Consider the following 13,492-nt stretch of genomic DNA (forward strand, 5'->3'; position numbering starts at 1 on the left):
AAAAAGAGGTATGGTTGTATCCCTGACCACATATCAGACTGGGCTCCCCAAAATGAGACATGGTCTCCCATGAAAGCAGGAAATGTGACATTAGGGGGTCTCTAAAACATATAAATTGTCTTTTTGTGTTGTCTTTTTCCATGGCCCCACATCAGGCAGGGACTCACAATAAGTCACGTACTGCCCTGCATGATTTATCCACAGCCAAACCTGAATATGGCACAAGAACTGTTAACAATCCCATTCATAAATCATTGCTTGCATGCATTTTCTATACCCTTCATTCAGCAAACACATCACCTTTCATGATTACTCACTTTTTGGTTTTATATTAGTCTCTGAGCATGTCAAGCCTATGCAGAGAATACATTGCCAACACTATTAATTAAATTATCTGTGATACTTTCTTTGGCAGAACTAGTGTCTTTTTTTCTGATATGCAAAGATATCTGGGAGATACGCCTGTTTACTGCATGATATTGTCCAATGCAAAGTGTCTATTTTTTATCATGTGATGATGCAGAACGACATAACTGTTTGGTAGTTTTGGGGAGGGAGGGAGGGAGGGAGTGGTGAGCTCCCTCGATTGGTACGGTATAATTTGCATACTGGATAAAAGACAAGGCCATTTTTTTCTCCAATGGAAGTACTGGCAAATGGAGTGCTTTGCTCATTTCGCAGTGAGTTGATAAATCACTAGTGATCATCCCATGATGGATCTGCTCATGGATCAACAGTCTTCATCTGAGCCTGCTCAGCTTCCCCCAGCAGGGTCTGGGGCCTAAGAATAGGTGTTAATTTACATTTTCGTTATTCGGTGTCTCAGGATCGCGTGATAATCATCCCAGGGTTCAATATGATCAGATGGTGATCTCAAGATCGCTAGCCGTTACCAAAATGGTTATTTGTGGGTAATCTTGAAAGCCCTATGAGCCTTCTTGATTGTATTGTGATCAAAATGGTTGTGTAAATGTTAGCAGTGTGTTTCAGGTGAGTGTGCATAAATTTTAGTCCTTTAGCTGATGCTCCTATCCAGAGAGGCTTATAATGAGCACATAAAGAAAAGGCCTAACTTGGGTTCGTAAATCACCAACATTCCCATAACACACCAGTGATACATAATCCTTTACCACTGCAAGAAATATAGGCCCCTGTAGTTCACTAAGATGATGATAATCAGTCTAGGGTGACAGAGTACAAGTTGATGAACAAGGGTCAATAGCAACCTTTACACATGCCTGGAGGGAACTTTGCGTGATAATTGATTAGCAGTACAGCAAGGCAGTCTGTCAGTCTTAAATTATTGGAACAGTTAAAAGAAAGTTGAGGTGCTACCTCAAAAAATACAATATCAAAATAAAAGTAAGCAGATTAAATATTTGCTTGAAAAATAGCTGCTTAATTCCATCATATTAATTAGAAAGGAAACATGTAAAGTGTGTTGCCATGTTGTATAAAATCTCATTACAGTCTCAGCATGACACCATCAATCAGCACTTTGGCAATATCCAATGTATGTCTGTCATGTTTTAGGACAGAAAATACTACTACTTAACTACTGATTTATAGTGACTGACATCACATTTGTTAGCGAGTGCATGCCTGTCTGCGCTCTCCTGAATTTACAGAGGTGTTTAAAGGAATGAACTTGACATAAATACTGTTGGCCATTCCAAATTACGAGGAAGGATTTGACTTAAAAGTGAAAAATAAGTTCTAAATTTGGTAAAGACAAGCAACCTTTTTTTGGTGACGTATTTATCTCTAGACAACCATTTGTAAATATAAAAATACGACGACAGTTATATTTTGTTATAGAAATAAGGAACTGGTACTATTATCAAATATAATATAGCCACGACGAGTCACTTCAAAGAAGACTGAAAGAAGGCCAGTACTGCAATTAAAACGTCCTGAGTTCACTACCGTCTCGTATCTGAAGGGAAATTTCCGAGGGGCGTTTCTATTTCAGCTAAACAGTGACGCGCGGTTCCAAGAGGGAGAACGTCACGCTGTTTTGCGGGGGTGGAGTTTGGGGTGCTTTCAGCGGCTGCTCAGCGCTTGTGCAACATTAGAGCGGACGCCGACCCAGCACGGTAGCTGTATGGTACAAGACCGCTAACGCGATCATTTTTCTCTTCTTCTTAGGGACCGGCTTTATGATTAAGCTACAATCTTCAATGAGTAAGCATATCCCTGTAAGTATTTTTTAAACTTGTTTATAGCTACCATATTTTGTGTCTCCCGTCAAAGAATTGGCAGGCTAACGTTGCCTTTTCACTTCGTCGCCGAAATACGGCCTCTTTGTCTTCATTTACTTTAACTAAGGATGGCGAGCAGGCTAACTGCTCGTTTTGTGCTGTCGTTATCAGAGAGCTTACTAAGTACTCGGCTAGATAACAACTAGCCAAACATGTTATGTTTATAAAATCCTGTTGCTAGCTAAATAGCTAGCTTGATTCGGTCAAGGCATGATTCGATAGTGTAAGTTACCTGTAGCGAAGCCAATTGTGCCGCTTTCTCTGTACTGATATCATGTGAATACACTGTTTGTAAAGAATAAAAAAGTTTGTCTGTTTATCTTCGATTATCATATTGTGGCAATTATGAAACTAGTGACCCTTGACGGTGTTATCGAATGCTCTACACTGAGTGTTCTGTGCTAGCAAGCGGGCTACGTGTTTGACGTTAGGCCTCTTTTCTTGTCACTGCACACGGAGAACGCACCGACAATTTAACGCTAGTTTCGCTTCGTGGGTCATCCCCCGATTACTACGTTTGTCCAATTCGGATCCTTTTTTTCATTAGTTGCTTAACGTCGAGAATTGCAGATGAAGTAACGTACAGTGCATGAATGCACCGTGGATTTTTCTTTCTAATGACAGAAGTGCCCCGTGCTAATGTGCTAACTAACTAGGCTGCCACATTGTTCTGCTAGCTTGTCTAGAGTGCAAGTTTTATTTTGCCGTTTAATATAGTCTAACCATCGAGCATTTAAAAGGAAATGCGTGTTCTTTAATTGATTATATTTTTCCATAAATAAAACTATGACCGAACGTCACTTGCTGTGTGGGGGTTGAACATGGACTCTGGCTGTACCCAGCTGTATCCGTTATGCGCCTGAATCCTGCTCAATCCAGTTGCTCGCTTGAAGAAGTAGGGCACGGATATGCCCCCGTTTTTCCCCTAGTCTGAAACCGTCTTGGCTGCTTGGAGAACTGTAGGCCACCAGCAAATGTTAAATTTGATAGAGATACGTGTTTCGCCTGTCGAAGTACATTTAGTTAATATTAAATTCCTCTGTTGCCAAGACACTGGATGCCTACTGTGTAAATTGTGAAACCATTACACAGCCAGCTGAAACGGCACAGCCGCGTTAACATACTAGCTAGCTATGCAGTAATGGCCTCTCCTGACTGCGCCCGTGCCTTTTGGAGAACCGAGGTATAATGGGCGACCGCTTGTTAGGCTTCTTGCTTTATGCGTTAATCCTTTTTAAGGAGCTTATGGTGAAAAAGTGTCTCCACTTTCTTTGAATTAAAAACTCCCAAGAGCAAGCTCAGGGAACCGGTCTAAGATGCATTCGTTTTGCAAATGTCGCATCGCGGTGATTGTCTGCCGGACTTGAAAGACGATCAAGTCGAAATGCCGTATTGCGTGGAAATGAAACGGTTCACACAGTGAATGACAAATTATAATTTTGCATTTTGTTAATGACTAATAAACGGAGACGGTCGCATTTTCAGTCGCACAAGGCGGGGTCGGTTATAATTTAGACTGGCTGTGATGTGCGTGACCCGCCCTAGTCTACTCCGCACAGTCTCTGACGCGATGGTAACTGTTCGCGTCGTGTGTTGACCAAACGACAGAAGAGCAAGTATATATTAGTCGAAACTGGATGTAATAACAATAATAATAATATAGTTTTTAGAGGCGTTCACAATCGAAAACATTTCCTATGATGTGTGAGACCTTGGTACGCAAGTAGTACTTTAAATTCTTCGTAATTATGTAATGCATTTTTAAAATGTATTTGTATTCTGTACGTCCTGCGGAATTGTCCTTTGGCGAGGATCGGCTTCTTAAGTTGTCTCGTGACCATGACTCATAGGTGCTAGTTTAACAGATTGTGTAAATCCCCTTGAGTGCCGACGCAATGACTCTTCTGTGTTTGGCTGTCTTCCTTGTGGTGTGTTTGCATAGATGTAGATGTCATCGTCATAACCTGTTTTTCAAGAACATAGCACGGAGTATGATTTCATGCCGCCGTGCCGAGGGCTGGTTCGTCATCGTAACCGTCCTATCTAACGCTTAACCAAGCCATGCTTGGCTAATTAATTCTAATTGTTCACGTTCTGTGTCAGATACTCTGTCCTTTCTCAACAACGAATGGATAGTTCCATAAGAAACCCTAAAATAAGTAATCCCAAGTCCAAACCAAATGTTAAAGTCCCCACTTCTGGATGAAATATTGGCCCAAGGGGCCCGTCCATGCAGAGGCACATGCAGATGAACCACTGGGCAGCTCCCAGTTGTCCTTTTTTAAGGTTCTGTGATGCATGCTTTGAATAATGTTAATAGGTACCTGCAGAGCTGAGATTAAATTAAAGCAGTATGATTTTGCTGAAATGGTGTGTGCAGAAGGCTTGAGTTTTAATGGCCGACATAGACGGTTGCCATTGTCGGCCACGTACATATGCGATGGGTCTGCAGTACCCTGGGGGGGGGCAATCATGGCTGACCCCTCTTCTCTGTCCTGTGCGCTCTCTCTCACTCTCTCTCTCCCTCCCTCTCTCTCTCCCCCCCTCTCTCCCACAGCAGTTCTGTGGTGTTCTCGGTCACACATTTATGGAGTTTCTGAAGGGCAGTGGGGATTACTGCCAGGCCCAGCACGACGTCTATGCAGACAAGTGAACTCTAGAGGCGCATTACTACTCCACAAGGAAGCCCCCGTAAGGAGCAGCAGCAGCGGCGTGCGCGCGCGGCGGCGTTACCCGGGAAACAGCCCGAGCGTTTGGACTGGCAGCGGCAGAGAGCGCTCGTCTCACCCGAGGCAGGGAGCACCTGGATGGGGTAACCTTCGAGCCCCCGCCCCCGCCGGCTCCACGCCTCCACCAGAATCGACCAGATCCTGGGCTTTCGTTTCGGTTTTCGGAGAGAGGTCCCATCGCACGCCTCCCGCCACGTCCCGGTCCAGCCCCACGTACCCCCCTACCCACACCTTACACCGGCTGAAGCCGCATTTTTTTTTCCCAAACCGCACCTCCCCCTTTCCTTTTTTAATGTGGAATTTCTGAAAACAGGTCACCTGTTTGGTCCACTCTTATCACCGTTTGATTATTGAAAGGAAGAAAAAGTTGTTGTGTTTCTTATTTTTTTTGTAATTGGATTTGCGTTCGGTAACTTTGTCGCCATGGCTCGTATGAACCGCCCCGCCCCCGTGGAGATCACCTACAAGAACATGAGGTTCCTCATCACCCACAACCCCACCAACGCCACCCTGAACAAATTCATCGAGGTGAGACCTGGCTTACACTTGAGGATGTAACGGGGGGGATGTAACGTGTTACTGTGTCCATGCTTAATTAGCCTTTTTATTTGTTACAGGAACTGAAGAAGTATGGAGTGACCACCGTTGTCCGAGTGTGTGAGGCCACCTATGATGCCGCTCAGGTGGAAAAAGAAGGGATTCAGGTTTTGGTGAGTATCGAAACGCAGCAAATATTGATACAAACAATAAAAATGGGAAAGCTGTTGTAGTAATATTCAGTTAGAATTAGTATGTGATTAACGCATGGTAGCTAACTAAGCTAGCTAAGACATGTTAGTCAGTGATGTATTGTATTACTATCAATTATAACGTTTAATGTATGTTTGTCACAAGTATTATTTTAGGAAGTTAGGAGTCTTATAATATGTGGTTCTGTTGGTGTAAGTGAATGCTTTCAACGCACTTACGATTTCCCGAGAGAACACGTAAGAGTTATGATTAAGTTAGTAAAAATAAAGATGTTCATATAACGAATAAGGAACAGTTTTAGATATTTTTTTCTGCTGAGTGCCAGGGAAATGTGCGAACATCATAAAACATTCATTACATTCCTCTGGAATGTTTTGAGAATGTGACAGATTTTTTACAGATGTGTCAGTCTTGCACACGTAAACTTTGTACAGTATGCTGATTACTTCCTGCCCTTTTCAGGATTGGCCCTTTGATGACGGAGCTCCTCCCTCCAACCAGATTGTTGACGATTGGCTGAACCTCCTGAGGGCCAAGTTCCGTGAGGAGCCCGGCTGCTGCGTCGCTGTCCACTGCGTGGCGGGGCTCGGGAGGTACGCGCCCTGGACCGCGCCCCGCTTCGCCCCGCGTCCCGTTTCACCACGCCCCCCCCCCCCCCCGCCACACCGCGAATCGCAGCCGGCGAGAGGGATCCGCGTATCTAACCGAGTCCCGTCTCACCCCGTCACACCCCCCCCCACCGCACCGCGAATCTCAGACACCGGGAGGATGTGACCGCTGCCCGTGATTAAGGCATTACTCACCCCGAACCCAGGGAGCAAACGTCCGTCCTGTGACGCTGTCACCAGGTGTCACTTGGCCTGGCTCCGACAGACCAACGCGTGCCCTTTTAAAAACCCTGATTTATGGCCGCGTATCGTCAGAACTTTCTATCATTAACGGTCCTTCTTCTTTGTCAGTTCATGCTTTTTCAAATGTGTGTAATGAATAAGAGAAGACAGACCTTTAATAGGTTTCATTTCAAAAATCCGAGCAATAAAGGCATTCTCTCTCTGCTGTTTGTGGCCCCTGTTGAACACACCCAGTGCAGGAGTAGATGAGCTTTGTAAACAGGTACCAAGACAACAGCTCAGGCTGGACTAGACTGCTGAATCTCTGGTAGTGCGTATAGGTGACAGACTTCTGTGGAGCTGTGCTGAGTGATATTGAGGTAAATTATGTTAACCTGGGCAAGATAATTTTATTGTAGAAAGCAATGTCAGTCTGTAGGTGACTGAGTCACCTATGTAATCTTCATGCACACAGATTTCAATTACCACTACAGACTAAGCTGGGGAAAGGAACTGATCAATGGCTTAGACCATGCAAGTTCAACAGCGGAGAACAAATGTAGTCCTTCCACAGTGAGCCCTGTCTCAGCTCTGTGGCACTAGTGTCTCTCATTTTAACTTTATCAGGCAGAAGAGCGCTTCAGTGGCGCACGGACATGTTACTGGACTTCAGCATGAGAGAGTTTGCTAGCAGCGGTGATGCTAATTCTCTAATAAACTGAGTACATTACAGCAGCAGCATAACGGCAGTTTGCTTTAGTTAAACAGCGCATGGCTAATGCGTAGGCCTGCATGCGTCTTTCTTCTTGCTAATATTAGCCGTCAGCTAGCTACTAGAAACCGTAAAACAAGCCTGGACCTTCATGGGCAAGGTTATTTCCCACAGCACAGGTGATGGCCTCGCCATCGTCGTGACTTGGGCGGGGCGATGATGAGTGCGCCAGACTCGACCGTTACATTTAGTCTTTTGTGTCGCCGGCGTGGAGCTCTCGCTGTCTCGGCACACGCGGTGTACGCGCTATATTTACCTCGCCGGCGTCCCCGTTAAGCTTCACACGTCATCACACGTTTGCCGTTACGTCACCTCTTCGCTCGGCGACGGCCCGTTCCCGTTACCCAGGAGCGCGAGTCGCACGGCCGGAACGCGGAGCGGGAAACGGGCGCGATGCGCTACGCGCGGAGGGCGGGGCAGATCGGCGGGGGCTTTGTTTTTCGCGTCGTCTGCGCCCAGCGCACATCAGCTGCAGCTCGGGCAATAATGAAGGCTTTGTTCACTGGAACAGAGGCCTTCGCTGTTCCATCAGCCAAGACGGCACATTATTTTTGCATGCGTGGTTGTGTATTCATTTGTTTTCTGTGTTCTCGTGATAAGTGGACTCTTAGCACCGAAAATCGGTACCGAAAATTAGTGCCGCTTGTTTTGGTACGTCGGTAGAAGCACCGGTCAATAGAAGCGCAAGTACTCGGCCAGATTTAGCGATTAGATTAGATTTTATTTGTACACTTTATTAGTGAACATTTGTCATTGGCTTCACTGAAGGCATTATCGGGAAGTGCAAATAGTGTAGTATTGTTGCGGTTGCAAAAGGCCGTCAACTGGTCTAGCGCTACGATGAAAGCATACTTCATTCGCGTAAACCTAATAAGCTAATAAGAGGATTTGAGGACTCAAGGGATCCCGCCCGTTACGCTGTGTGTTACAGTAAAGGGGCCCTATAGTCTGGAACTTAGAAGTGGGTAGAAGTAGGTCAGAGAAATGTCAGGTGTCTGGGTGTTCCCAAAAGTGACTCGAGTTACAGATTCTAGTTTACTTGCCTGAGAATCACTTGGTACGCTTCACATGTGCAAAACACTAAGTACAGAACACAAATAAATAAGAACTATTGGAATCCACTTGATTTTGTTTTCGAAGTAGAATGTTCTAGTTTGATTTTGCGTATGGAATTCCATGGCCTTCGTAGACCTTCACATAAACTAATAATGCTCTGTGAAAAATGCATTCAGCCGGGCTATTTTCCGCTTTCCCTCTGTGAGACCACTAAGTTTGGCTAAGGGTACACGGCGTTGCGATTAAAATCAATGTTTATCGTTCCTGTGGTGTCAGGCTTTAAGTTTTCCATGCTGAGAACTCGGTCACATTCTGGCGCGAGGTCCCTGGGTTTGGGTCAGGCTCAGGTGTGGCTGTGGCTATAATTTCAGGCCCAATCCAAACACTGATTTGTGTGTGCAGTGCTGTTGGCCCTGCATTCAAATAAAATTAATGAGTTTTTTTTCTGTGTTTCAGAGCCCCGGTCCTGGTTGCCCTCGCTATGATTGAATGTGGGATGAAGTACGAGGACGCTGTCCAGTTCATCAGACAGTACGTTACGCTTATACCACTGCAAACGCAGGAAAAAGCAAAAACACTGCTTCACTGATGAAGACAGTATGCCCAAACGCTTACATTTTTTGCCTCACCTTGACTGATAGACACTGTATACAGACCTTTTATTTTTATGAATGTGACCATTGTTGCCAGATTTGAGAACGGTGAACCCACCCAAAGCCATTTTTCCTTGCACAGTAACATAAAAAGTAGCCCAAAATGGGAAGGAATCCGCCAAAATCTGGCAACTCTGAATGTGCCATTTAAGTGTACGGACAAATGGTGTCAGAATAACATTAGTATGAAAACACGATGCTTAAAATCCTTCTTAAGAGAAGCACTTAATATTAAGTTGACCGAAGATCTGTAATGGCAACGTGATCTTCAGTCAAGGTGTCAAATTGTGGCAACGTTCATTTAAAAAGGAAATATTTAAAAGAAATATACAAGTACATTTTTTAGTGTGTTTTTTGATGGTTTTCCCTGGGTTGTCCTGCAGGAGGCGCCGTGGCGCATTCAACAGCAAGCAGCTCCTCTACCTGGAGAAATATCGTCCAAAGATGCGCCTGCGTTTCAAAGACTCCAACGGCCATCGCAACAACTGCTGCATCCAGTAGGGTGGAAGTCCTCCACCAGCGCTTGCTAGCTCCCCCTACAGAACGCGGAGAATGTTTGTGTTTTGAGGCCACGCTCCTGTCCCGCCCCCGTCCCTTCCCCAATCATTCATTAATTATTATGTAGATGTATCCATAGGAAACCATGACTGGCATCACCTCTCAAACGACACCCATTTTTGCCAGATGACCTTGTTGTTAGAAGTGCCCTCCACCGTTTTAAAACTTGGTCTGAAAAAATGTTCAAAATACAGTATCCCAGCTTCTGCTTTCTGGGTTGCTTGTCCATTTTATAATGTTTATATACTTTATCAAAGTTTGCAAAAAAATATCTGTGTAGGGCTTGTTGCCTGCTCAACTGTTTGCCTCCAGTCGGCTAAATTCAGCCTTAAATTAGATTTTTTTGGGAAAAGATAAAATAACCTAGAATAACTAACTACAAATTGAAATTTATAGCCAGCTAAACTACAGGTTTTTAAAAAAATTTTAATTGTATTTTATTTAGTGCCGGCTGTAATAACTGTTGATGTCCAGTGTTTGTTTTTAAAACCAAACTCTTCAGACAAAAGAATCTTTAATTGTACAGTTAATCACCAAAATCCTACAATCAGATTATTGGCTCCAAATACACACCAAAAGAAAATAAGCTACAGTGCCATTTAACCTTGGTACACATGAATCAGTGCAGATGCGTTTCTATGGTTAGCAGCCTATCCAATAGTCACCAACAGGAGAACAGTCCCATTCACTTCTGTGGTGCTGCGTTCGGTTCCTGTTTTTACTGGTTGTGCAAGCCAAAAACTGAGTGACCATTTTTCATGTCACTTGAAAATTTCCCCACTGCTAGTCGCTACATGAACGGGGCATGACTGCACATGTGCGTAGAGGCGTAGACCAGAGGTCTGTTTGAAGCTAGCTGTGAAGTTTTATTGAATTTGAACCATTTTAAAGTGAGAAATTATAATGGCTTTCCTTAAAACACACGTTTATAATGGTAATCTCTTGTTTTGATGGATTATGAAGAATGTTCTACAGACATTACGTGGTTATTCCCACAGCCACCACCAGCCGCCCAAAATAGCATTTAAATGCAGTTCAAGTGCTAACAGCCCAAGAGTTACTTGGCAACCATTGTGATGTAGAATGGCTAACAGTTTTTCTTTTTTTAAATCAGGTGACTACTGACTACTTTCAGCGGTGGTTTTGAAATTGGAAGAGTGAGGGCAGTACTACTGAAATCCTCAAAAAAAGTTCTAAGTGTAGGATTTTAAAATTTTCTTTAATCAGTCTTGGTGAAGTCTCCTATCTCGCGACGGGCGTGTCCGTGTTCACATGACCGGCTCTGAGGAGAGTCTTTATCGGCGTGTGTAAAGAGCGCCGCGGACGGAATCTTCTGGAATGCGGTCCCGGCCTCGGGCACGGTGCGAGCGCGTGGCCGCGCGCTCTCTGCTGCGTCGGCAGCGGCGCCCGTCGCTCTGTCCCGCTACCTCTGCCCGAATTCTTGGGCCCGTTAGCATTAAATGTGTGCAGGCGCGCTCCAGCGATGGTAAAAGTTTCTCCCTGCCTGACAGTGAATGGATATATGCAGTACACAGTCAAATGTCCAGCATTAATTCTTCTAGCCATGTTAATTTAACTCTTAACATTGGTAATTCAACTCTTAACAGATAAAATTTGGTTAGGAGTTGAGTTGAATTAACACGCTACTACACCAGACACCTACATTACTGTGACCCCCACCAATAAAGGAAAGCTAACTTTGAGCCAACGTGTCCCCACAATGCATCACTTCAAACATGGCAGCCACTGTGAATGAGGCCTGTCGGACTGTTTGTGACTATATAAATACTCGGAACGATTTTTAAAGACCAGTATTTAAAACCACGTAGGATACTGTGGTTAGGAGGAAGTTCAGATTCGTCGGCAATTACAGATCAGAATAGACTTTTATTACGGTTAAAACTATGAAAAGTGTAGTTAGGTGCCAAACTCGTTTTCCTTTGTTTTGTACGAACATACATGCCATTATAAGATTAGTGACACGGAGACCAGTTTGATCAGTTTCTCTTTTCAGTGTCTGTCTTGAAGGAAATGTTTAATGTTGGGAAAATGGGTACGCATTGTGTATATACTGCTTTTTGTTTACTCCTTTAATATTATCTTTTTAAACGGAGGGCATTTTATTGTTTTTTGCACGTATTACCTTTTTTTTTTTTTTTAACAGTTATTAAATGACTTTGGTATAACATCTAAACTTATCTGATCCTAAACCTCCATTTTGTTTCAATCTTTAGAAGCACATGACGTCCTTCAGTCGGTCTCATTTTTAAAAAAGCCTTACGGTTTATTAGAGGAACAAGTCCCTCCGCTGGAGGCCTGGTCATGAACTTGGAAGGGGTGTTTAATACGATTTGGATAAACACGTTGCCTTCGTCTTGCAGGATACATGCCCTTCAGTAACTATTTTTAATACAGTACACAGATGCTTTATTGTAGTTAAGGAAATTGTCTAATGATCCTGAAAACTAGGATTTTTTTTTTCCTCCCCCCATTTAAATGTGTGTACCAACTTTGTTTACCAACTACTGCTTTGTCTAAAAATGTGATTTCTTTCGTTGGCTTCAAACTGGACATCAATGTCTGCAATATTTTGTATGCCTTTTTATTTGATCTGCATAACTTAATACTTGGATACTTGATAATTTATGTATTTGAAACGGTGATGTGTTAATGTTAGATCAACTATTTATACTGTAAATGGGAACGCGTGCTGTAGTTCTGTGGGAGAAGTAACTGGCCAGTGTTTACCAGCTTGTGAGAGAGCTTGTATGTGGAAATAAACACTGAAATGCAAATATTTTCTTGAATTTGTGACTCTTTCTAGAATTATCTAGTAATAAATACAGTAGTTAGGAGATGGAGCATGCCTTGAACAACAAGGTAAGGAAAAGTGAAACTTGAGTAATTCAGGCTGTAGATATTGGTATTAAATATTTGTGATGAAATTTATAAACAGTTACTGACGGTGCCGTTTCTCAAGTAATTTGGCCTGTCAACGTTCCTCCAAAGCAGATTTCCCTATTTATTTTATAAAATGCGTGTTTATTGGATAATTGGACGAGAGTAATTATTACATCATAGTGATGTTAGTCAATAAAGCCACAGGTTTTATATAAATAAAAACCAGGCGTGCTCAGCCTGCATGCTGATTGTGAGATTATGATGATTATATATCAATACTTTCACACGGCTCATTAGCGCTTAGAGAGAGAGAAAAAAACCCTGTGCTGAATTTGTCTTTTCTTCCCCAGCTGTTTCCCAGAATAGGATATTATAGGGCTGGTTTCACAGGCACAGATTAAGTTTAGTCCTGGACTACATTGAATTCTGTATGGAGAATCTCTAATTAAATTTAGTCTTGGATTAGGCTTAATCTGTGTCTGCAAAACCAGCCCATAAACATATAAAGAGGAAACTTTGATGGCACGAGATATCTTTCTATGGCAACTGGACAAACGTTGCAGATTTGATTCAAAACTGTATTTATGGAATTCATGCTTTTGTACTCCAGTTGCCTACCAATAATAAATGCATGCAAGTTTGTACCATTCAATGCAATCTTAACACAGTTGGCCATCTTTCAGAACTGGTTTGCATTTTCATGATTTGAGATCTGATAAAAAATAAAGAATTATGCAAAAGCTGGGAACCTACACTACATGGCCAAAAGTATGTGGACACCCTTTCTAATTAGTGGGTTTGGATACTTCAGCCACACCCATTGCTAAAAGCCACATAAAATCAATCATAAAGCCATGCAATCTCTATAGACAAAAATTGGAAGTAGAATGGGTTGTACTGAAGAGCTCAGTGACATTCAACGCGGTACTGTCCAACAAAGTTTGTCAAATTTCTGCCCTGCCAGTTAAATAAATTAATGCCC

The 13,492-nt window shown here is 43.2% G+C and overlaps 1 protein-coding gene across 2 annotated transcripts; it reads left to right on the forward strand.

Annotated features, from left to right (window-relative positions):
* The first annotated feature begins 2,030 nt into the window (after positions 1–2,030).
* On the forward strand, positions 2,031–12,406 carry ptp4a1 (protein tyrosine phosphatase 4A1). 2 transcript variants are annotated; one of them, XM_035400342.1, is made up of 6 exons: positions 2,031–2,198; positions 4,822–5,518; positions 5,608–5,700; positions 6,203–6,333; positions 8,855–8,929; positions 9,435–9,573. In XM_035400342.1, exons 2-6 carry the CDS (start codon positions 5,414–5,416, stop codon positions 9,550–9,552), a joined length of 522 nt encoding a protein of 173 aa, XP_035256233.1. In that variant the 5' UTR covers positions 2,031–2,198; positions 4,822–5,413; the 3' UTR covers positions 9,553–9,573. The 2 variants fall into 2 exon arrangements, with proteins under 2 accessions (XP_035256233.1, XP_035256232.1); XM_035400341.1 differs by having other exon boundaries at positions 2,033–2,198; positions 4,819–5,518; positions 9,435–12,406.
* The last annotated feature ends 1,086 nt before the right edge of the window (positions 12,407–13,492 follow it).

The sequence above is a fragment of the Anguilla anguilla genome, chromosome 18, assembly GCF_013347855.1.
Source record: "Anguilla anguilla isolate fAngAng1 chromosome 18, fAngAng1.pri, whole genome shotgun sequence".
NCBI classification, from domain to species: Eukaryota; Metazoa; Chordata; class Actinopteri; order Anguilliformes; family Anguillidae; genus Anguilla; species Anguilla anguilla.

Excerpts from the sequence above, each read along its gene's own strand:
- ptp4a1 (XM_035400342.1), top strand. The coding sequence starts at position 5,414 with ATGGCTCGTATGAACCGCCCCGCCCCCGTGGAGATCACCTACAAGAAC. Across the intron at positions 6,334-8,854 it reads TGCGTGGCGGGGCTCGGGAG|AGCCCCGGTCCTGGTTGCCC; the intron begins GTACGCGCCCTG and ends TCTGTGTTTCAG. Across the intron at positions 8,930-9,434 it reads GCTGTCCAGTTCATCAGACA|GAGGCGCCGTGGCGCATTCA; the intron begins GTACGTTACGCT and ends GTTGTCCTGCAG.